We start from the raw sequence: 24,275 nt of genomic DNA on the forward strand, positions 1-24,275 counted from the left end.
TTTTGCGTTCCCTCACTACGCATTGGTGTTCACTGTGATCCATGATGGAAGGCTGACCTTTACTCTGACCTTTAGCCTGTGCCATGTAGTAGACTGTCGCTGGCTGTGTCCGCTGAGGTAGTGATTTCACCCTCACCTCTGGCTGCTCAGCAGTGAGGACCATTGTCTCCAGATAGGTACAGTTAGTAAAAGGAGGTAGGCAGCTCTCAACACTGTGGAACAGCCAGCAGTGAATTACTGCATGAGAAAATGCAAAAGCAGCTCTAAAACAACTCACTACCTTGACCCATAGTGGGCTCTGTAGCTTACATTATAGGTATATGTTGAAACATTATTAATAAACTTATTCCAAATATGACAGAGTGGAGTCTCCAAACATTCCTAACTTTTGGCACACTCAATCTGAAAATCGAAATGATTTTAATTAGAGTTTATTTGTGGCTAAATTAAACAACTTGCTATTGTCTGTTGATTTTACATCAGACACTGCATTTTATTTTGCTAAGACAACAGTCCCATTTATTGCATTAAAGGACAAGTGCAATTAAGCAATACTGTTTGCCAACCTGCAACTCTCGTGAACTTGTTATCTAAGATAATGATGGATGATACACATGCTGGATGTTTATACGTCTTCCTGTGCTGGAAGAATACAATTTCCAAAATCCAACATAGTTCAGAGAAGAGATCTCCTACCACAGACATATGCAAATAAGGCTTTGTAATATAGTAGTGCCAACAAGATACAGGATGATTTATATAGCGTAATATCAATCTTATCCATAATTTACCATTTTGAAAAAGACAGCAGTACTTTCAGTTTAAAGTTTTTCCATACACTTCTTGAATAGTAGATTAGCCAGAATTTACAGATGAAATTAACTTCACCTTCTATGTAGTTTTTTCTGCTGTAGGGCGATACAGAAGGTAAGATCAAGCATAATGTTGAATGTCGCTGCTTTCGCTCATATATACACTAAAAAAACAAATATTGCAAAATTCCAATACATCTGTTTTTGTAGTTTTAGCTTCTCGAACTACGTGTGCTGCAATGAAGACACAGATGAGCTAACTGTCAGCATTGTGACATAATTCATGAGCCGTGTAATTAAAATAACCAATAAAAAAAAAAAAAAATCTGCATTTGCCCTTTTTTCATTGAGATGAAATCGTTTAGAATTTCTATGGTAAAGACGGCAACCACATGGATATATCACATCTTATACCCCCAACTATTCAACGCTACATCAATAGTGGCTAATTGCTTTTCTCTCAAGCCTGTTTAACAAATGATCCAATCAGACATTAATGACACAATCTAAGGAGTAGTTGTTTGTGTTTGCAAACTTTCTCCATTTGACATGCACTGTGTGACTGCTCAGAGTTGTCTACTGACACTGTGAAAAAGTAGTGAGCAGAGAGGGAGGAAGACGCTACATGACATTTTTCTAGGATCTGATGTTTTGCACACAGTGCAGTAACACATACATACATGTATTCTACCCAGAGATAACACCATTCTGATTACACGCCAACAGCATCAATAAAACAAGCCTGGTTTTTAGCAGATATATCTACAGAAACATATTACCTAAACTTGTGAAAATTTGGTGTGATTCTAATTGAACTGCATATTTTACTTCCCACTGTAAACGAAGCAAGTTGACAGTATTGTTTATATTCCTCTTATTTGTTGCATCTGTCTCTCTGCTACCATCAGTTGCACTCTAATTCTTATGTAATCTCTCTCCTTGTTGGATGTGATGAATTCATTATGATGAATATATGCTGATACAAATCTCTGCAGGGACATTTGAGTAATTATAATTTGAATCAGGTGATTCTTGCACTGTTACAACACCGTTTACCTCTTCCTTGGTTTCCACTACTGTTTTTGCACCTTTTTTTCTATTATTCTTTTCCAGTCTATCCTCATTTTATTTAATCATTATACTGTGTATCTTGATCAAGGTGTTTCCTGTGTAATATTGAAGAGAGAAAACATTGCAGCAGTGAACTCCTGCAGTATGTATCTGTATATTCTGTTGCAGCAGTTCAAATGTGATAATGCTGCAATTTTAAAATGTACCTTGGATACACTTCCTGCAGCCTTTGTGCTATTCATTTGAACACCTGTGAAGTGAAGCCACATTTCGTCTATCTTAAAAATAGACCAAATCATTATGGTAGACTCTGGGACTCAGTATTATCCTCTGGTCAGGTTAAGATGCTTATACATTAGCAGTCTAGGGGACCAGGCAGCTGGACTCCAGTCCTGGAGCACACAATGACTTCCCATTAATAGGTTGGGACTATCAGGAGAGCCCACCCTTAGCAGAGATTTCCACGTGGATATGGCCTTTGGCACAAGGGTACCTGCCCCCAGCCATCTGCACTGATTTGACAAATGATTCTATATCAAAGGCCTCTGCACTGATTTGGGTGGTAATTGATTGGAAGTGAGGCTCTCAAATCCCTGATTGGTTTAGCTGGATATAAGGGGGAGATATGCGGTGGCAAGTGAGAGAAAAGGACAGCCGGCAAGAGAGAGAAGAAATACAGTGCAGGAGATGTGGGAAATATAAAACTCTGCCTCATTTGCACTTTGAGAGAATTCAGAATGTAATTTTTGGTGAGATGTGCAATTCCCCCACACACAGTATCCATTGTGTATTTTTTTTTACAGAAGAACCTATGCCATTTCTGTCAGGGTAACCAATTTGTTAGTGTGTCCATGAAGATTGGGTTTCACCATTCAAAAAGATGAATTTGGTAAGAAATGGAAACTTATTGATTTGTCCTACATGGAGGTGTGGTCTGATGCGGACGAGTATGACAAGTTGCCTGAGAGGAAAGCATGGATTATATATTTCTTTATCAATTTCCCCTGAATTTTGTAACGCCCTTGTTGTGGAAAATGTGTGAGAGGAAAGCTAAAACTGAGGCTAGTCTTTGTTGGTGATTACCGTGTGGATTTCCTTAACCTCATATTCAATTGTAGGAATAATGTCTATAAAAGGTAACATCCATCTAAATGTATTATGTTTGACGTCATCTTCAATGCAGTAATATTTATAATATTCAGATAGTATTACATGTGTGTCTTTCATAGTGTTGCTTTCATAATGTTATCCATGCTGTGGCCAGACCTTCAGATAATCAAAGTAGGCAGGAGTATGCCAGGAGACTGCTTAGAGTGCAGGGGGCTGTTAATACAGTTGTGACACTGATGTTATGTATATATAGGCCTACTGCCCTTATTACATGGCAGGCTGGCTGCACCGCATACCTTTTGCCATTTGACACAGACATGTGGTGCTTGCTAGTGACAGATGCTGCGCACTACTGGTCCCAGAGGTCACAAATGACCTTTTGCATTGTCTTTTTTCAGTCACAAAGCATTATTTGTTTGATGCTGGCCACCAATGCAACCCCAGGCACCCTGATGGAGCCGTGGGTTGTTGCTGCTTGTCTTCTAAGATCACATTTACCTCAAATGAATTGTTTGTGTGTGTGTATGTGAGAGGGTTGAGTGAGCGAGTGTGTGTGTGTGTTTGCATGTGAACGTACATGTCCAGGAAGATGCCTCACTAACCACCCATAGTCTGCTTGATGCCTTTAACTAAGCTTAATTGCTGCATGACTAGCCCCATGTTTGGATGCCAGAGGGATTTTCTTTTATTATACAGAATGAATCATCATTAAGATGTGCTTATTCAGTGGCCTTTTCTTGGCTTAAAAACTGGTGCTACACACAGGATCTTTTAAGCACTTTCTGTCGCTATGTGTGTGTTTACATTTGCAGTCTAGTTCAACATCACAGGATAAAGTGTGCTTAAAGAAACACTGTGTCTGTCACCTTTGTTCTTTTTTACATTGTTAGGCGTGATTTCAGAGGAGTTGTTCTCATTTGGTGTGGAAAAACCAAACTGTGAAATGGCATCCCGGAGTTGCATGGTTTTAGTTTACCATAGCAATTTCAGAGCTGGCAGGAACAGGCTGCAGTGCAGGCCCCATACTGTCAGAGGTGCTTGATCCCCACCCTTATCCCTTGCCCTCTCCATCTGTCACCTAACTAGATTGCACTGTTCGCATAGATACATGCACGTACTTACGCGTGCTTGCACACACATTGTTACACACAAGCAGACACAATCATATCAGCCAGGGCACCATCGGTTACATTATCTCCAAAAGCAAAGAACTCCTAACCAGCTATTTGCTACAGAACATTTTGTCTAACATGGACACCACCTGTGTTGCAAATGTGATTCTACAGTTGTATGTATGAAGCATGCATGCGTCCTTCTCACATTTTATTCCTATTCTCCCGTACTAAAATAAGAAACTGTTATTCATGCTGTAGATTCAGTAGAAAACATTGTGAATAACTGATACAATTTTCTAGCGCCTGAAACCCAGTGTCAGAAATATGATCTTATCCTCACCTACTACCCTGACTGCCATACTGTAATGATGCTCTGAGGTGAGCCCACTCATCAATTATTTACAGAATGCAAGATTTTCACTCTTTATCTTCTCGCCAGCCAGAGGAAGAACATTTAAGAAAAATCGAGGAAAAGAGAGAGGAAAAAAAAAAAAAAAATCAGCGAGCCGCTCGGCTGTTGAATAAGAGAGTTTGTGGTGGACAGACAATGCTCTCGATGCGAAATATAATTGTAGTTTAACAATGTGGGAACCTCTGGGATTTTTTTCAGTATGCAATATATGGCCTTTAGACTAGGATCGCTATGGAAACCAAAGGCCCTGAACGACCTGCAGTGCCCACCCACTCGGACAGCCGTTAATCATCTTCGCTCAGATCCTGGCACTGCAGAATTTGGCCAATGTGTCAAGAAGCAATTATATATACTTAGTGCTTGGGCACCCGATCTCCTCCCTCCCCTCTCTTTCCTCGCTCTCACACTCTTAATATAATCACAGAGCAGTCAGTTTAAAAGCCCTCTGTTCATTTCACTAGCTATCTGGGGGATACACACAATGCAGATGAAGAGAAGTGTAAAAAGACAGCGGATATTCTATTCTGAGAGCCATTATAATCAGAATATTCTTTTCATATAAATCATATCCAGCCATTTACTGATTTTACCAGCCTCCTGAGCTGACTGACATACTAAATTACCCCAGCTGGCCCATTGCATTCACTGCACATATTGGGTTGGTGCGGATCATGGAGACTAATGTGAGCTGACTAGAGGGAGATTATGTTCTGCTGCTAACAGCTAAAACGTGAATAACACTATCCCCCAAACCTACGGTATTCCCCCATTACATCAGCCCTGATCAGCTGTGTAATAATGGAGAGAGAGCGAGTTGGAGAACGAATGGCAGTCAGCAATGACAGGACACAGTCAGAAATACTGTGTAGCTCCTATATTCAAAGTTTTTAAACACGTCATCCTATAGTAAACAATTTCTGACTGTCATCTGGAACAACCTAAATGTTAAAGGCTTAGGCCCCGTGTGAAGGGCGACCCGTGTTATTTTGCATTGACAGACTTCCAAACAGTTGATTGCCTTCCTCGTACTTTCTCAATGACAGACACGAGGGGAGGTGATATCATATTTTATTATTATTTACTGTCCTACCACTGTCTGCAGCTTTCAATGCCACCAAAGTCATCATAGACAGCTAGCTGTGCATTAGTGATATAGAGGAGCGGTGGGGTTTAAACAGATGATGACAGGCCATCAGACAGCCTCCCTCCTTTGGACTCTTTTTACCAAGGTCCACTCTTGCAATAAGCCACTATCCACCATACTCGCCATTCATCCAGAAAAGGACACAGGCATTTTTGACACATTTGGTGCTAAGTGAACTGAAATTGTGCGAATTTCACTACATAGCACATTATCACATTTGCAAGAGGCATGCATCAGGAGCAGGAGTTGAAGGGAAAAGTTACTTCAGTTCAGTCAGTGTGTGGAGATGACTCGAGACTACCAGAGTGAAGTGAGGATTTTAACTGTGCATTTACAGGACTAATTAGCATTGAATAAATCTGCCCTTCTCACCTCATGTCAAATAAATGTCAAATCAGAATCTAGACAGGAAGAAATACCAAGAACGGCAATGTCTGATTCAAGAAACTGTTGATTTTGAAATGAAAACAGGTTCTTTTTAGTATCACTGATATATTAATTTGCACATCCTTTGGCAAAGAGTGTTGCAAAAAGCATATGGTGAGTGGAACATATGGGAAAATGTAACATATATTGACATAATATTCAGCTAATTTACTAAAGTGAGACGTAACACGAACACACATAACCTAATACTATGGTAAAACCTAATAATACGATGCAATGTCTACAGTGCATATGCAGTTAATTCACATAATGATGTTTGTCCATTTCCTGAAAATAATCTGGAGCTTACCTTATGTGGACAAATTGGGGGTGGTGAGTTAAAAGACTTCTCTGGTGTCTGACTCGGGTTCTACAAGAAAAACACATTAACAGGGACATGTTTTCAGTGGAGAGCATCTCCCGGCAAATCTTCAGTGACAGAAGTTGCAGCTTATTTCCTGGTCCCTGCCATTAGCATTTTTGTAATATATTTTAGAGAGGTTAAGCGACTCAACGAGCTCGCCTTTGCCGCCCACTAATCCAAGACCACAGCTTTTGTTGACAGTCATATTTTAAATCTTTATCTTGACAATATCATCATCATCGTATCGTACATCATGCGACTGGTGCATTTTGTTTTGTTTTCCAGTTCCCTCTTCTTTCTATCCTGCCACAAAGATTATAAATCCTTCTTTGTCAGAAGATTTTACAGAACATATGTTCAGACTTTTGCATACGCGCCTGAATGCATTTTTTGAGGTTAAATGATTATCACATTGTTAATACACCAATACATCACTCAGATACAAGAAAACACCATTAAAAAGCAGACACAAGGTAAGTCAACAAGCCAACAACAGATGGTCCCGCTGCTTGTGATTATGCAAAGATCCAAAGTATTTGCATATTCACAATGCCATTGTAAAAAAAAAAAAAAAGAAAAAGAGAAAGAAAACAAGGAGCATCTTGAGCTGACCTCAGTGGGAAATGAAAAGAGCTATGGGTGAGGCAAACCCAGCAGGGAAGGGGATGAGCTCCGCAAACTTCTTTGGGAATCTACCAACTACTTGTCTCGTGGGAAGACCCTGTTGATTTCCAAGCAGGTGCTTTCAGTTATGTCCTCATATCCAATTATGTGCCTGTGGTATGTCTGATGCTCCCTGACACTATTAATGACTGCCTTATGGTACCACCAGGACAGATGAGGCACTCAACTCTCCAGACTCCTAACATCTATATTTCATTGCAACGCAGAAGGAGAACACCTCACTGTCCAAGTCAAGTGAGAGAGAGAGAGAGAGAGAGAAAACAGCCAGGCTTTCTCCGAAGCATAAACACTACATCATGAAATATTAATGAATAAATGGGCCTTGCTGGAGCGACGGAATTAGTAGACAAAATTTTCCCTAAAGATTCAGTGGGGTACATAATCCACGATATCTTAATTGTTGTGACAAATAAACAGAAGGTTAGGTATTTGTGTGTGCACATCACATCCTCGCCTATTGATGATCATTTCCAGTGGGGAAACTTGCTTGACCTTGACTCCAAACGCTACCCACAAAATTGTCACTTCTATATTGAATATTATATTATTATATATGTTATTCTAGAACAATATGAAGAGTTAATAGAAAAACAAAAGTTAAAATCAGATGCTAAAGCATGTAAAACATACTGAGCAGCTAATGTGGCGTTCCCTTAAAAGATTTATGTAAAGTCCATTTAAAAATGTAAGTAAACAACGGGGTGTGCATTCCATAATGAACAGTCGATTGAATTTGAAGTACAAACACTGTAAAAGAGGCAATATTTACAAAAAAAACACAAAGTAATGTGTTACTAAAAACTCTGCTTAGATTCACTGCTTTAGTTCACATAAATAAAGGGGCCTGTTCAAGCTTGATACCAGCCATAGATAATCTAAATCCCCTTCCCCTTTCATGGACACACAAACATATCAAGATCTCCTCGGGCTATAATTACTGTTGTTTTATTTTTTGCTGTTCTTTCATTACAATCTCATTTTATTCTTCGAGGAGAACATAACATCACATTTCACTTCATGTCATGCCCCTTTGTCACACAGCCACAGTGTAACTCACACATGTAAAAGTTAATTATTAATGATTAATTTTTTTCGTCAGTGCGGAAACAATGCAGCTTCGTAAGCAATAACTCACACTCTGTGTTTTTTTGTTTTTTTTTTTCTCACCCGACACACAAACGTGACAATGATATAACTGGAAGAGCATTCATAAATAGAAAGACGTAGAGGGGAAAAACAACTGTCATTTTTCAACTCACCTTTGGTCTGGGACATTTTGCATCTGATAGGGAAACACTATTGACAAGTCTTGCAACAGAGGGCCTTGGATTACACCACATATTGATGTCTTTGTCTTTTCAGAGCACTTGGGGTGGCTATTGTAACTTGACGAGGCCCAGAGAGCACGATGGTATGATATATAACAAATTTCATTTTCTGTGGAAACGGAAAGAAAACTGAAACATGATGTTTCTTTGTCTGATTTCTTGGCGACATGCTGATTTAGCAAGGATCCTATCTGCTAGCCTTGGGTTCATTTTCCTTCAAAGTAATCCTCAGCTTTATTCAAGAACTACAAACATCTACCTACAGACCAAGTCTTAACTATAAGTCTTAGAACTTTTGGTCAGCATTCGGTGCTACTGTGCACTCACCAGCAAGTAACACATGCCCTCTTGTTTTAAGGAAGTATTGTCCTATACCCAGGGGAACTTGTTCACTGTTTCTGTGTACCAGATGTAGTATATCGCAGTCTGGTCACATTTAACAAGCCAACTACCCCAACAAGCCCAATGAAAAAAACAAGAGCACTATTCAGTGCTGCAAGTGGACAGAGACTTGTGGCACATTTGTGTTTCTAGTCCCATCAGCTCAGCCTCCAGTCTCCACACATACAGGAAGGCTTTATGCTGCCGTCTACTCCGTCTCCATAAAGTGTCGTGCTACATTTAGTAAACTGCATTTCCAGCTGCTAGTTACTGATTTTCTAGTTCTGTTTGCCACCCTGATGTTGTTCCCCCCCTCTCCCCACAATAAAACACAGTTCTCTCACAAGGATTAAAGGAGCAATGTAGTTCAAGGATTATCGAATGCCTTTGATCATGTGACTGCCACATTTTTTATCTGCAGCTCATAGTACCAAATATATTCTCTTTCTCTTGGCTTCTGTCTCTATCCACTCTCCGTGGATTTCCCCTTGCTTGATGGTTCTCTGCAGTGTGAGAAGAGCTCTTGACAGGCAGAGAAAGAAGAGGATGTAACAAGTGTAAAACACATATATTTGTAATATCGTGATGAAGAAGATCACGCTCGCACTGCCTACCAGAGGTTACTATGCAAGATGAGGCTGGCATGTGCTGAAGTTAAATTAGAATCTTTATAATAGGTAAAAAAGAAGATGAGCATTTATCCTCTATACTGGAGCACACATTGAGCTACTCATACATATACTGTTACAGGCAGTGGTACAGATGTTTTGAGTGTACACAAAGTGAACCATAGATTATTTGCCTTTGAAACAGGAATTAAGGTTTCAGATGCCTCCGCCCTTCACTGTACCCCCAGCTGCGCCCTGCTGCTGTTCATTAGCAATTTCTGAGCCTTGGGCTATTTTGCAGTGTTTCAATCCCCACTTTATTATTATTTAGTGCCTGACTTGGACATGCAATCAAAGGGACACGCAATATGTGCAACACTTGTATTGCAGCAATGCCTTTTCCACGATGCCCAGACTAAAAAACCCTATAATTGTGAGCCAGGGGATCCATGGCTCAAATTTAGTCAACATACCTCAAAAATGTTCTGTATCCTCATTGTACGATCACCCCCTATTAATGTCATTGCCAAAACAGGAACGGGACATATCAAAACAATTATTTTGATGTGGCTTCAAGCAAGAGAGCATTTCAATATGAATGGCACTCGAACCTTGAATTATTATAAGGCGTGGTTCCAGGCAAAAAAGCCCATCAAAAAATGATTGAATATCATTTTAATGGGTAAAAACCTATGAGGCTTTCATACAGTCGATCTGCCATGTTATTAGATAGACCGTGTCAGTCAAGCTGAGGAACACAGAAACAGCATACAGACAGGCTGACAAGACATAAACATGCTGCCTTCCATCTTCATCCTAGCTTGGCATATTTATCTAGTCTTCCATGTGAGCTTAGTGCAGCACTGTGCATATGCACACAGAATAATCAAGGTTCAGAAACTAGTGCCTGAAGGAAGCTGCACATATAGCACAAGCTCTTTGAAATTGTGCCAGGGTGGGCCTCATTTGCAAAGCAATTTGACAACAAAAGTAAAATACTCTACAACTTCAAACCAAATTCTAGAGATGCCAACTGGTATGGCTATGCAGTTTGCTGAGAGAGGGAATTCGAGAGGGTTACATCCGGTGTGTGTGCCTCTGACATGGCTTATTTGCAGGCCTAGCCTTGCACCAGTGCAATGTCATGATTGCTTTGGCAATGAAAGGGGTCCTAATTTACATGAGAGGGAGTCCTAGAGGCACACAGGAGCCTTGCCTTTGACCAAGGTGCCAACAAGCCTGCAGAAAAACATTGTAATTACAACCTAAAAAGCTGCCGTGTTGGGAACAAACTTACTGTTAATGCACCAGCACCACAACGTGAAAATGGGTAGAAAAAACATCTTAATGCTAAATTGTTGGATTTCATTTGTGCTTATTTACTAAAACCAAGTTTAAGCTGTATTTTACTTTTTCTCTTTGTTTATATTCATTAAAATATTCATTAAATCTCAGTGTTCTTTGGGCCAAATGTCCATCACACTCCTCAAGTAGGCTGTTTATTACTTGAGAAGCCAGTCGCTGAGCACTCGATCACCATTCCCCAATCATTCACTTTCTTTTTCTTCTCACCCCTGTGATTTGATCTGAAAAGTGCAATATTGCTATAGATGAACTAGAATGTCAGTGGCTTTATGATAACCTAGCATGTTGAGAAAGTACCTATACCTGTATAAATGGTATGGCTTTTAGTTTTCAGAAACCCGATGACACACAAATTTCACAAGCCGGTTGTGTTTCAAATTGAGCGAAAATGTTGTTGTTGTGTTTCTCAGCAGAGGCATGAACTGCGGTGTCCATTTTGTCTTTAAAACAATGAATCACTCAGTTAGTATTTTCCCTTTAGTTTGAATTTTTTATAGTTTGAACGAGTACTGTCAGCTGCAGTGAATGACCTTCAGACAAGAATGCCTGCAACACGGCTACACCTTGTATGCACTCTTACTCCACCTCAGTGCCAAACAATAACAACATTTATTAAACATAATATTTCTTTCCTAGGATGCTTGATTTGAAAAGGCTGTTTCTGCCAATCTGTAAACACCATTATTTTCTGGCTGTAATCACAGATGGTGATAAGAAAATGATCAGTTGGTTTAAATAGTGAATTAAGTATTCTGAATCAATAATTCATCACTGAGAATCATATTAGCATGATATTATAAAAAACAACATGAGGTTTTCCTGATTATTTCTGTAATTGTCTTAAATGAGTTATGTAAATTCCCTGATTTATAAGGAGAGAGGTCTTCTTGGATTAAGCTGGATATAATTATATGTGTGTTTGGAAATTTGTGAATATTAAAACACTGTCATGAGCTAACATTGCCGCTCAGATAGTTTGGAGACGAGGGGCAGTGTGATACAAATTGAGGCCACGAGACAAGAGACTGCATGCTGAAAAGCTCTCTAATCCAGTAATATTTTGGGTGACTTTCTAAGATAAACACTTTGGCATTGTCTTGATGAGAGAGCCTCGCCTCATTTAAGTGTCTCTGGGATCCAGATCAATCCACATGGCGGGAGTCAGACTTGTACACTTGACCATATAATGTGGCATGCTTGTCACAATGCATTTCTCTCTTCAAAGTATATTTCTTGGCCTGCTCTCGTCACTCGCTCCCTCTAACCAATTTGTCATTCTAAGCCTAGCCTCGCCGCTGCCAGCGCCTGCACGATAGCAGTGGGCCTCTCTGATCCAGGCAGTGGCTAGGGAGCAGGCCAAGTGTTACGCGAGCTACCCTGGGACGCCGAGCAGGCGCTTCTGTCGGCTGATGCACGCCTCCACGGCCGAGAGGAACTGGCTTTGCAGATGCTTTCAATTCGACACAGAATGGAGATCATCTACTTTGTGGGGACGTTTGCTTTATGTCGGTGCGCCGAGTTTGTGCGTGGCGTGTGTGTGTGTGTGTCAGAAAGATTAAGGGAGGTCTGCGTGTGTGTGTGTGTGTGTGTGGACGCATTCATATGTCAGTGTTTGTGCATGACTGAGCGTCCGTGTGTTTGCATGACAGTGTGTGAAGCAGCTTTTTATATAAAGACACAATTATCCTGCAATGAGGCTCAGCTTTTTTTTTTTTTCTTTTTTCCTTTTCGCAGTTCGCAATTACAGTATTTGCCAGGTTCTTATGACCTATACAGTACTACTTCTCCGCTGATGTCTTTTAAAAGTACGTCTAGTCACCATTTTCCTCTACTGGCAGGCATTCCTCTCAAGAGCAGGAGGCAACACAACACTGTCGTTGTCACTTCATTATTCCTGTTTTAAACAACCATTAATGCCCTCATTCAAATGCTTGGATGCTGCCTTGCTGTTCAGCTTATCAGCAACAGTCAACCAATTTACTACTGCAGTTCTGTCTCTAGTTGGGTGAGCAGAGCATTAAGTGTATTCAAAATTACATTAGCTGCACGTTGTTATTGACTGCTTCTCACGGTCAGGCAAAACTTCATTTTGATAAATGAAAATAAATAGTCCTTATCAAGCTAAATTACCCAGAGCATGTGCTATGAATCAGCAAACCCACTCAATGACATTTTACTGCCTTTATGATAAAAAGGTCAGAATGATAAATATCTTAGTAGCTTGTAATTCCAGTGATACAAAACAGTAAATTTGAGAGAAAGAGCACAACACTGTTTGGAAGTAAATCTGGCAAATGTATGCTAATCATCTTCTGTTTGCCAAATTACAGAGAAGCTGCTCTGTTTTTATGAGCATCCTACTCTCCTCTCAGCAGAGGTGCTCAATATCGACCTTTCAGACCCCTGTGTTTTTGTGATGCAGCCTTTTGCAACCGTGTTTAGGATTAAACTATGCAGAGCTGATGCATTTCCACGGTAATAGGCGTATTTATCTTTATCGCGTATGCTGTCACCACCTAACAATCAGCTCTCTGAAAGTACACCCCTTTATTTGTCTGAGAATTGAGACTTAAAGTAGCTTGAGGAATTTCCAGCCCGATCGTTCTTGTCAGACAGTGATATCTATCTCACAAAGCAACAACAGCCTTTTATCTGTCTGAGCATGATTCAGTTTTTGATTGGGTATGAATCAGGAAGGCTCCAGTTTCCCTTGTATGAGCACAGTGAACACTGCTCCTTGAGCACTGATGGCAGAGACAACCGCGTCTAAGTCCAAAACCCAATCAAACCAGCTGTGTGCCATTCTCCCCATGGCACCCGTTGTGCCAGGCATGTGTTCCACACTACTAGAAGGCAGAGAGGTCTCGACCAAAAACCCCAGTCTGGGGAGTTGTGGCCACACATGAACCAGGACATGTAGGCAGATTGGGGTTTTAGCTATACAAACAGTTTTCAGAGACAGAGCTGCTGTGCTAGCAGAAATAATTTCATTGGTTGCGTTAAACCTCAGTGGAGAGTTTCTCTTGCCAAGCAGCAGTAGGTTGCTGAAGCCCAGTGTAGAAGGCAGGCGGAAAGATAGGAGGTAACTAATATCATGAATCCCAGTGCTCTCCCTGAGTAAAAAAAAATATAATTAAGACACACTTAACACACAATATCTGGGTTAGATTGTTGCCCGTAAATTAGTTAGAAAGTTCGAGTTTTTATTTTCTTATTAGATATATCGTTGACTCTATTTAACTTCTGTAGCTTTTACACTGAAACCTGAAGCCTGAGACCGGCAGTGGCTTTTATCTGTCATTTTTTGTTACCAGTTTTATTTGTAACCAGAAAAAAACAACATAATCAGATATTTGATCATTTTAATCCTGCCTCCTAGGCAGTACGTTCAGTTAGAAACATCATTTTGAACGTATTACATTTATATTAACAATAATATGCAAGTGGTAATTTTGCAAGTGGCAAATGTATTGTAATGTTTCAGTAAAATGTTAGTAGTGTATTTGTTTTCTGCCGGCACATCAGCTCTTGCAGTGGTCGCATTTAATGACCACAGTACACATTACACTCTTCCTAATCTTACCCATGATGCATGTGTTGTTTAAACTCAATTCTGAAGCCTTTTCTCTTTTTTACCCAGAACATAATAATAAAAAAGTAATCCATCTAGCCATTATTATTAATTGTATTCACAATACCATAAGTCACTGTCGAATACTAAAGAGTCAAATAACTGTGTACAAAACATGTAATGTCCAAACATTTCATTGTATTATTGACTAAGACTCAACTCATTGCAGATACATTGATTCTACTGTCTAATGTATTTGCTCCTAAATTAAAATACTAGAATAAAATACTATAACACTCACATACTATCTTCTCTACAGCTCAACCGAGACTGACCTCACTTATACCAAAGTAAATTTTGATTGACAATGACACGCTCGCAAAGTCAAACACATTATAAGACTCACACGCAGGAAATAGTTTTTCAATGACTGTGGTCATTAAGAATGAAACACTATCTTACAGATATGGTCAATAACATGTATTACACTGGTATAAATCAGTAATCAGTAGTTCTTCAGGCTACCCTGTGTATCTCCAGATGTTTCTAAGATAATAACTGGGTGTTATGACCACAAATTAAATTTCAAATAGATTGTTTTTTCTGTTTAAGTTGGACATACAGGAATTATGCAAATATGTGGTGCTACAAATTTACAAGAGATTGGTTTTAAATAGATGTTCTCGTCCTTCAGGCCAAACCCGCTAAGTGGACCTGACTAAAAAATTGCGGTCTGGTTTCCACCCCGCCCCCTCAACACAAACCATTTTCCCTGAATGACATGTCGAACCATCAGCAGGCTATCAAACAGAGGCACATACAAGGCCTTCTCAACACCTATTAGAGATGGCAGAGGCAGAGGTTATGACCATGGAATGGGGAGGATATTTGTGTCTCTCACTCCGCATTACCGGCATCTTTGGAAAAAGCTTTATAGATTTGGACAGAGTCGAAGGAAGGCTTTATCAGCACCAACACAGAGAAGCACATTAAGGGATCAGAACCCCAAAGGTCAATTGTGGCTGTGGGCAGTGCTTTGTTATGGTGTCCCTTCTGTGTATACTACACTGAAGCCAAGTGACACATGTGAAAGCAAGTAATGGGAGCAATTTTAGCAGTATTAAAACCTCTATATGAAATCTAACAGGAACTGAGCATCGCTCCTCATTCTCATTCTATCATGTGTTAATATTTATACTTTTTCCATGACCAGTGCCCAGTATTCTGTGTCCTTCATCTCACGTTTGTATCAACAGGATAAGCAGATCATAAAGAAAACAAAATGCCAAAATGCAGCTATTTAATTTATTCATGTCCTCTATGATGGACAAACTAATATTTTACACAAATATGTAAATAAACACTAAGCCAACTGAGATTTTCTGATGTTTCAATATTATTTTTTAGGAAATGTGGCCGAACTTTTAAACCTTTCTTCTGTGACAAGTGGCCACTAAAAAGTTCACTGTCCTTGTTCAGAGGACGTAAACCTTTCTATTTATAGGATTTTTTTAAACACATATATTTTTCAAAATCTGAACATTAGCGTTTGTGACACTGTGTTGTGATTTGTTTGTATTTTTGCAGGGCAACACTCACTGGTTGAGACAAATCCTTAATCCCTCACAAGATAATAATAATAGTAATAATGTAATCCTTATTCTTAGATACAACCATTTTCTGGTGTTTTGGCTCTGCAGAGGTTCTATTCAAGAGAAATGGGAAGTAATTTAAAATACACAGCAATTAAAATAAGACACACTGTCCCATCCTCCCCGCCATACTAATCCTCTCTGAAACAGATGTAGCTATTGTAGTGCAAAAACTTTCTCATTTTACTGTATCTATTGTGTATCAGTATATAATGTGGCATTCTTACTCTACTCCCTTGTGTATTTCTTTAGAAAATGAAAATGTATTCCTTTCAAATGCCAGTAGGTGCAACATGTGATCTGACTACCTGCCACTGAAGAAGCATGAGATTTTAGTTTCAAAATACCAGGTTTACATCATTTTGAAAAAAAAAAACAAAAAAACATGGCTGCAACAGCTGCTGCACTGCTACTGGAGAATAAATGCAGCACAGATGAAAGGTGATGAGAGCCGTTTTTTTTTTTTTTTTTTTTTTTTTTACTCGTGGACTTCACAAGAGTCTAAGAACACACACATGCGCAGGCGTTCCCACAGAGATGCATCCATAAATGCAAAACATACAACTAAAGTCATACTGTTTTTTTTTTCCCTTTCCAATGCAAAAGCCTTTTCCCGATTCCAGAAACAGATGGAGTCGTGCCTAACCATGAAAATTGCTCACGACTATAATTAACGATGGTGAATAATCCTAATGAAAGCTACACTATGGTCATGATTGTCATCTTGCTATCTGCATTTAGGCTTCTGAAAAAAAGTTAATTGTTATGCTAATCTTTTAAACAGTGATGAAAATGAATGAGCAGAGGCTCATATGTGACATGTCAAATGTATGTATGCTTTCTTTGTTTTTGTTTTTTTTTTGTATTTCTTTTTGTCTTTCATACGGGCAGTGAAAGGCAGTCTTTCTAAATCCAATACAGTTTCTCACAGCATGAGGCACCTTCAAAGCCCTGCTCCATGGTCTGGCCGTCGATCCTCTCACCCACCTCCTGGTTGTTTAAGAGAGCACAAGCACAGCGGTGCAGTTTCTTAAACACACAGATCCACCCAAGCACCAACAGAGGGACTGCTGTTTGGCAAAAGAGCCTCTCTTTGTCGTCCTTTAGCTTCTCTTCACCTTGGACTCTGACACTCTTCCCCTTCTCATTACCCACCCTCTTTTATAGACCTCATTACATCCACATACTCCTCTCTCTCTCTCTCTCTCTTTCTCTCCCTCTCTCTCTCTCTCTCTGATCCCTCATTGTACAATTTATCTTCCCTCACACTCACTCCATATGTCAGTTACCTCACCCTCCCCATCCCTCTACCATCATTTACCTTTTCCATCTCCAGCTACTCCAGCTGTCCTCGCTCTTCACCCGGCACTCCATCCCAGTGTCTCGTGCCTCCCCTCTATCTTTACCGCAACTCAATCCCTATCGCTGCCTCTGCCTTTCACCTCACTCTCGATGTAAAGTGATTGATGCCAGGGTTTGGCTCAGGGCCATACCTCCTACCACACATGCAGGGACATCACACTGAACCCAGAGGGGATGCCGTTACTTCACAGAGGTAGCTGAAGTGCAGGGTGTCTATGAAAGGCTTGGTGAACAAGGAGTGGCCACCCATGTCTGAGGGGAGGCAGGCTTAGGGGCGGCACTTGGTGGGGAGCACGAATTGGTACACTGGAGTGCTCATTATGACTCGGTAGGGACTGTCCTGCAGGGCATCCAGTGTGTGTCTGTGGAGCTCATTACAGTGAGCAGCCACAGAGCTCGAGACACCCAGAGGCAGTAGGGCTCGCTGCCGTGATAAGAAAGGGGAGGTCTGCCCAGATTACCCCTTAATCAGAGGCACCTGTAGACAGTCAGCGCCTCCCTCCTCATTGCCTTTCCTTAAACTCCCACCCTTCGCACTGTGCGTGCGCACTCTTACTTGCTGCTGTAATTATTGCAATTGCTTCACTTAACTTTCATTCCTTAGCACGGAGTTGCACAGCTTGCCTTCTAATGAGAAATCCAAGCTATGATCTGGAGGTGTTATTTATTTATATAATTATTTATTCAACACAGCGTGTATAATGTCAATTATTTAAATTAGTGTGATTTTAGCACGCCGTGCTCTGCAAAGCTCTCCCTACTGTGCGTTTTCGGCATTCGGCTCACATCAAACTCCTAGTGGTGGATGGAGAGTTAATTAAGTTTTAATGTGACGTGCACCAAACCGAAGGCATATGATTCAAATCAATGGTAATTGAAACTGGAGGTGACACATACAGTTAAATTACATTAGAAAATCACCTCTGCAATGTCTTGTACAATGAAAAGGTAAATAGTTCAGACAGTTCCCAAAACAATATATAGCGTCTAGCTAAACATGCGAGGGCCTGGTTCAATAACATTCAGCTGTAATCACAGTTTAGCTGTTTTTACTCAGCTGTGTTGGAGCCAAGGCAGTCAGATCTCAGCAGTCAAAACTAACACAAGGCCAACTACTTTGCATTGCATCATTTCAGCGGTAGGTCAGCACGATCTGTGGAAATCAAATTTTGAAATGGTTCATCTCATTCCCCTCACCGCATCACTTCTTCTCCACCTGTAACCTCATGTGAAACCGACTACTACTCCACGCCGAGCACAATGCAAATTTCTGCCCGCATAAAAAGAAGTTTACTGTCAGTTGTTTGGGCAAATGTCTATTTCTAAAGATGACACAACAAACAAGTGCCGACTTTGATGTGAGTTAGAAGGTGCTAGCTCGAGTCTGTTTTAAGTGCTGCCGAGATGTACAGTAGGGATTAATAAAAACAAGAACAATGTGATGTGCATGACTGAACCACTTTTGTGATTCTCTCCTTACTTGCACACCTCCCTTCAGGTGCTGAGACGTTCTTTGAAACCAACTGTCAAGCTGTTGTCTGTGCAAGCAGCATACAAAGAGTTCATCCCAAAACCTGCACGTTATTTTACCAAGTGCCTGAATGGAAGTGTGGCTTGGCTTTTCTTATCACGCTGTCGCCGATATGCTTGAAATGCCAGTAACCAACATTAATAGGTGTGCTAAGTCTAATTCGAAACACTCTAATATGTAACATTATCACTCTTAGGTGTCATGGAATATTGTTATTCATACAACATAAACACCGTAATCACACTACAGGGGAAAGTAAGACTTAATAGTACTTGATATTATTTCATGCTACTTAATGGGTATTAGGAATTATAAAACCAAGAAAGCATAAACATTTAGATTCCTTAGCAGCTAAAATTCCCGCCCACATCCCTCTATCATGTCACCCAACAGATTCAGCCTCTATTAAATTAATACACCCACTTATAAACTGGTTTACTGAATTTATGGTTTCAACCTTCACATCATGAATAAACATGAATTTCCGTTTCAGCTTTTTCTTTTTAATTGTAGCATTGAGGCTCAAAAAGCTATACTTTAGTGTAAATAATAGAAACACATGGTAATCGAATCTTTGGTGAATTAATCACAAGAACCAAATATTTGACAAAAGACGCCGTTTATCCTATCACATAAATATCTAAAGAGTTTCGTCTCTAACCATGGAACATGGCCTCATTATTTCAGCTTGATGAGCTGCCACACCTGACAGAAATATGACACGAATAACAAAAACAAAAGATTTGTGTTGAGAGACTGATCAGCTCATTCCCTCGGTGCCCAGTAAGACGACTTACTTCATGGGCTGCACAGTAGCTGCACCGTTGGGGGGGGGGGGGGGGGGGGGGGAAATCAAGTTCAAAGAAGTTGTCGTCTCACAATCTGAACAAAAAACAAAAGTGGTGGAACATTCACAAAACATCGAGTTTTATACGTGTCTTATCTTGAAGTTTAGCTGATGAAATGGAACCGCCATGCGTTTTGTTTTGCCTGCAGTGGAAAGGCAAAAGGTGAAACAAAGAAACAAGAAGCAGGAAATAGAAAAAAGACACTTTCTCTTTTGAAAGACAACGTATTTTCAATCTCTGTCATGGTCACGAATCAAAATCCCCCAAGTTTGATGAAACATGCCACCGCACAAGCCTTCATTTGTACTTCTTTATTCTGTTTGTTGTTATGCAACTCAGAAAACTAAAAGCTAAAAGCTTATGACAGAGTTACTGAAACTAAATTGTCATAAATTTCCGCTGCTTACAAGATGATGGATTACATTCATCAGTGCGCGGCCTCTAATCTAATCTGGAGCTGTGCTCATCAAACGCCTCTCAGAGGAGGTGTGCTGATCTGGGATCACTAAATATGTCCTTGTTTTTCTTCCATTTTCGGCATGATCTAAAGTTAAAACTGATGTTGGATCAGCATGGGCACTTTGGAAATAATAGTCCTGATCTCATTTGTGCTCTGATGAAAGAGCTGTAAAAGACACTCCTTTGGAACATGTCTCATCTCAATTTGTAAGAAAGCAATAATATGAGAATTCTGTAATTCTCACAGATAGATAGATAGATAGATAGATAGATAGATAGATAGATAGATAGATAGATAGATAGATAGATAGATAGATAGATAGATAGATAGATAGATAGATAGATAGATAGATAGATAGATAGATAGATAGATAGATAGATGGTGTTGTATTCTGTGTGACAGCAGTGTGGCTTTCAGTTTCAGCAGACGTCTGCCATTAGGACACTTTTTGGCTTTCCCTTTCCCAGCCCACACATAATGACACACTTGAGTTGTTAAGCCTGTCGTTCTGCATAGACCGGGGCCCACAGTCCTCATACCAAATGACACTGGAACATGAACTGTGGTGTAGTGTATTTCTTTTCTCCAGCCTGCCAGTACATTTGTTTTCATTAGACAGGACTGGTCAGTAGTCTGGGCCCTTGTGTCCAGTAATGGAGCGTACAATTGCAGGCCCATTATAGACTCCCAGCGAAATAAATGATATATTGATCTTAAATATTCCACACTGTTGTGTCTCTCTGAACAGTTGTTACGGCCACCAAAAATCTCATTACGACACTTCTTCAGGGAATATTCCATGTACTTCATGCTTTTCACTCATTGGGTGTAACTCTAACGAATACAACTGTACGTGTGCTATACTGTGTGCAGTACTTTTCTTCAGATATAAAGAGCTTAAATAATAAGGCAGCAGATTGAATAAAACAACCACGTCTAGTGCTAAGTTGTAATGAAAACAAACTATATGCAAAGGTGTGACACTGAGCATTAATGCAATTACAGAGCTGGAACTCTGTAGACCCGTCTCTGCATCGTGCAATGAAACAGAACAGGACAGAAAAGCAACTGATGCATGCAAGTCACAGTCACAATTACTATTTCATTAAGGAGCTGCTGCCATTGGCAGGCTTTCTCTGGCATTGTTGTGGGGAGGCTGGCAAGGCACCGGAAGGAGGGTGGGAGTTGTGGGTTTTGGGGGAGGTGGCAGGAGGATGTGAGAAGGAAGAGGGGGTGAGGGGTAGGGAGGAAACATGCTTTAATTTGGGTCATCTCCCAGTCTGCACGGGGTCGGGTGACAGAGCCTCCTCTGCACCTCTTCTGAAAACACATATGTTGTACTGGGTATCCACCTGAATTAATTGCCCTAATTATTCCTGATACAAGAAGGAGGGGGAGTTAAAGATGGGAAAAAAAAACATTTTAAAAAACATGTTAGCCCCACGAAGAGTTCTTGCGGTGGCACGCTTGCTTCTAGGGAGATGGAGACTACCTGTCAAGATGACGAGGTAACTGTTAATTGCTTTAAAAGGGGGAATGTACACGCTGAAGAAGGTCTTGGTTGCTGGGGGAAGTGGGGTCATCTTTGTTACCACACACACACACACACACACACACTGTCTGCACTGAGACACATTCCACCACATTAAACAGCTCTTATGCTCTCTAATGGCAACTTTCCATATGCAGCCAAAAGAACAAACTAAACAGCTAATCAGCATTAACATGTTCAGATGTTTTTAAGTTAGAGAGAGAGAGAGTAAAGGATGAAAACAACATAGATGCTGTGTCGGGGGAAACAAACTTTTGCTTTTGTGATATATCTTGAATGACAATTATCTTCTGTCCATTAATCAAAGCGCAGCAGGATAGATCCGAGGCGAAGGATCACGCACACCATTGATTGTGCTTGATATCCAAATGCAGTGTAAAGTCAAGCTTTTCTAACTCACATTAATATTTGTTGTGATGAAAAAAAAAAAAGCATCTAAAATTCCAGTAGAAAGACAACAACATGGTAAACAGGACGCAACTCACTGCACAAATAGCTGGAATTATAGTTCATTACTGTTTATTTCTAAATTGCCTTCAGTTAGCCTGACCACCACAACCATTACAAAACCATGACTGATAGTGGCTAATTTCGCAGGTGTTACACTGCACTTTATTCATCTCACTTTATGTGTAACTGGTTATGTTAATAGGATTTCAACTCAATTTATTCAAGTGCTGATCAATGGCATGCAATCTCGGCACTTCATGCATTATGTATTTTAATGGAACTCACTTGCTTTATAGCTGAATGGCTAAAGGTTAACAGTCCCAATAGGTGGGACTCCCTGAAGACTAATCTGAACTTCAAACACAGCTTTTTTTTTTCTTTTCACTTCACAAGGCAAAAGCGCACAACAACAGAAAAGTTGTTTTTATCACCACTCCTTATGGCTCACTGGGAGAAAGAAAGCGATTTATTACCCCACATCCTTTGCTCATATTAATGTGACTATAAATGCTCATATACACTCTCTGTAGGAAGTGAGGCAGAAAAAAGGAGGAGTTTGTGGTTTGGGAATTAGTAAGAACTGTACCGGTGTAAGTGGGGAAGAGGGAGGTGGAGAGGAATGTGTAGGTGGGGCAGAAGCGAAATGAAAAGAAAGGAGGGAGGGGAATAGCAAAAGTGTGATGAAATCCTAAACCCACAATACAGATAGAGACAGCATATCGAGCGTCTATAATTATGCTGCTTTAACTGGCATTTTGATGTCAAAAACAAAAGTCATTTCGCCAGTGAGATCTTAAGCCTCTCTCTCTCTCTGCAGTTTAATATGGAAAACATCCAGGCATCTCTGAGGACCCTTGTGTCTCTCCATTGCCACTCCCTGCTCAATAAAACTGGCATGCTATTCCCAAGATGAGAGTCCCACTGGACTTTGTGCAGAGTGTGAGGTAAAAACCCCTCCAGTCCCTACTAAATCTAGAAGTGGAAAGCAGAAGGTGCTGGAGACATATCCTGTGAGGGTCACTTGGCAGTTTTCACCTTATTGTCTTTTCAGTCATCAAGATTTGCCTGTGGCCTTTGAAAAATGATGTTCCTATGAGATTACTTTTTGTTCTTATGGAAACTGTACATTATTGTCACCTTGGCAAAGAGGAGCTCTGTGGAAATTTCTTTCTGTTGTGCTGAAAACCTTGGCATAATGGGTGATGAGAGCCAAAGGTTTGATCCATGTTTATTTTAGAAGCAATCAAATGATTAGGGATTATTAGATGAAATCAGAATTTTTCCGAGTATAAATGGACAGGTTCTGCAGCTGAGTCTCGCAACTAACCTCACTAAACATGAACTGCCAGATAAACAATCACGAACGCTTGAATCCATTTAGAACAAGTTACTCAGACAGAATCGGACTTGTGCAGTCAAAATTTGGCTGCATTAGCTGCCATTATCATTCTGTCATTGTCTTAGTTTTACATGGATGAAAGTGGATTAATGGTAAGATGTATGATTGCTTAGGGAATAGGGGTATTTGGTGAGGCGAGTGGAGGCTTAAAGCTGTCTGAAAATCACTTAGTCGACAAAAGATTCCAGTCAGAAACATGACGTATAACCTGTAAAGAAGCACTTGCCTTCAACACAGTCTGAACTGGGGCCAGTCATTTTAACTGGCGCCATCAGTCTCCTCCAGGTAATGCAATTAGATGCCACTAATATCTTGGGATGCTCTTCAAACTGCAAATGCACTTTTGCTAAATAGCACGCACTGTAATAACTAGTGACAGCACTCAAGGAGCCAGATTGAAAAAGCTTTTGCATGTGATTTGTTCAAGTAATTGCACATACAGAATGCTTCCACTGAAAGAATTCATGAACTGAAAACAGATGTTATTCGCATCTAGGCTGGCTTGTTTGCTTTGTTGCCAGGCAACGCGCCTCACCTTGGGTTAAAGCATGCATGCTAAATTTGCAAGGTGCAATTGTGCACTGATGGTCGGTTTGTTGGGAGCCCTGCCTATAGATCAAGTCACTATAT

General features: G+C 40.3%; 1 protein-coding gene across 1 annotated transcript in view; it reads right to left on the reverse strand.

Moving 5' to 3' along the window:
- The window catches only part of pcdh11 (protocadherin 11), a 115,187-nt gene that overhangs the window by 57,938 nt on the left and 32,974 nt on the right, over positions 1–24,275 (reverse strand). Inside the window, exon 4 of the mRNA XM_026357222.1 lies at positions 6,401–6,460. Coding sequence (XP_026213007.1) covers positions 6,401–6,460 — 60 coding nt within the window. The remainder of the gene's footprint in view (positions 1–6,400; positions 6,461–24,275) is intronic.

The sequence above is a fragment of the Anabas testudineus genome, chromosome 10 (assembly GCF_900324465.2).
Source record: "Anabas testudineus chromosome 10, fAnaTes1.2, whole genome shotgun sequence".
Lineage (NCBI taxonomy): Eukaryota > Metazoa > Chordata > Actinopteri > Anabantiformes > Anabantidae > Anabas > Anabas testudineus.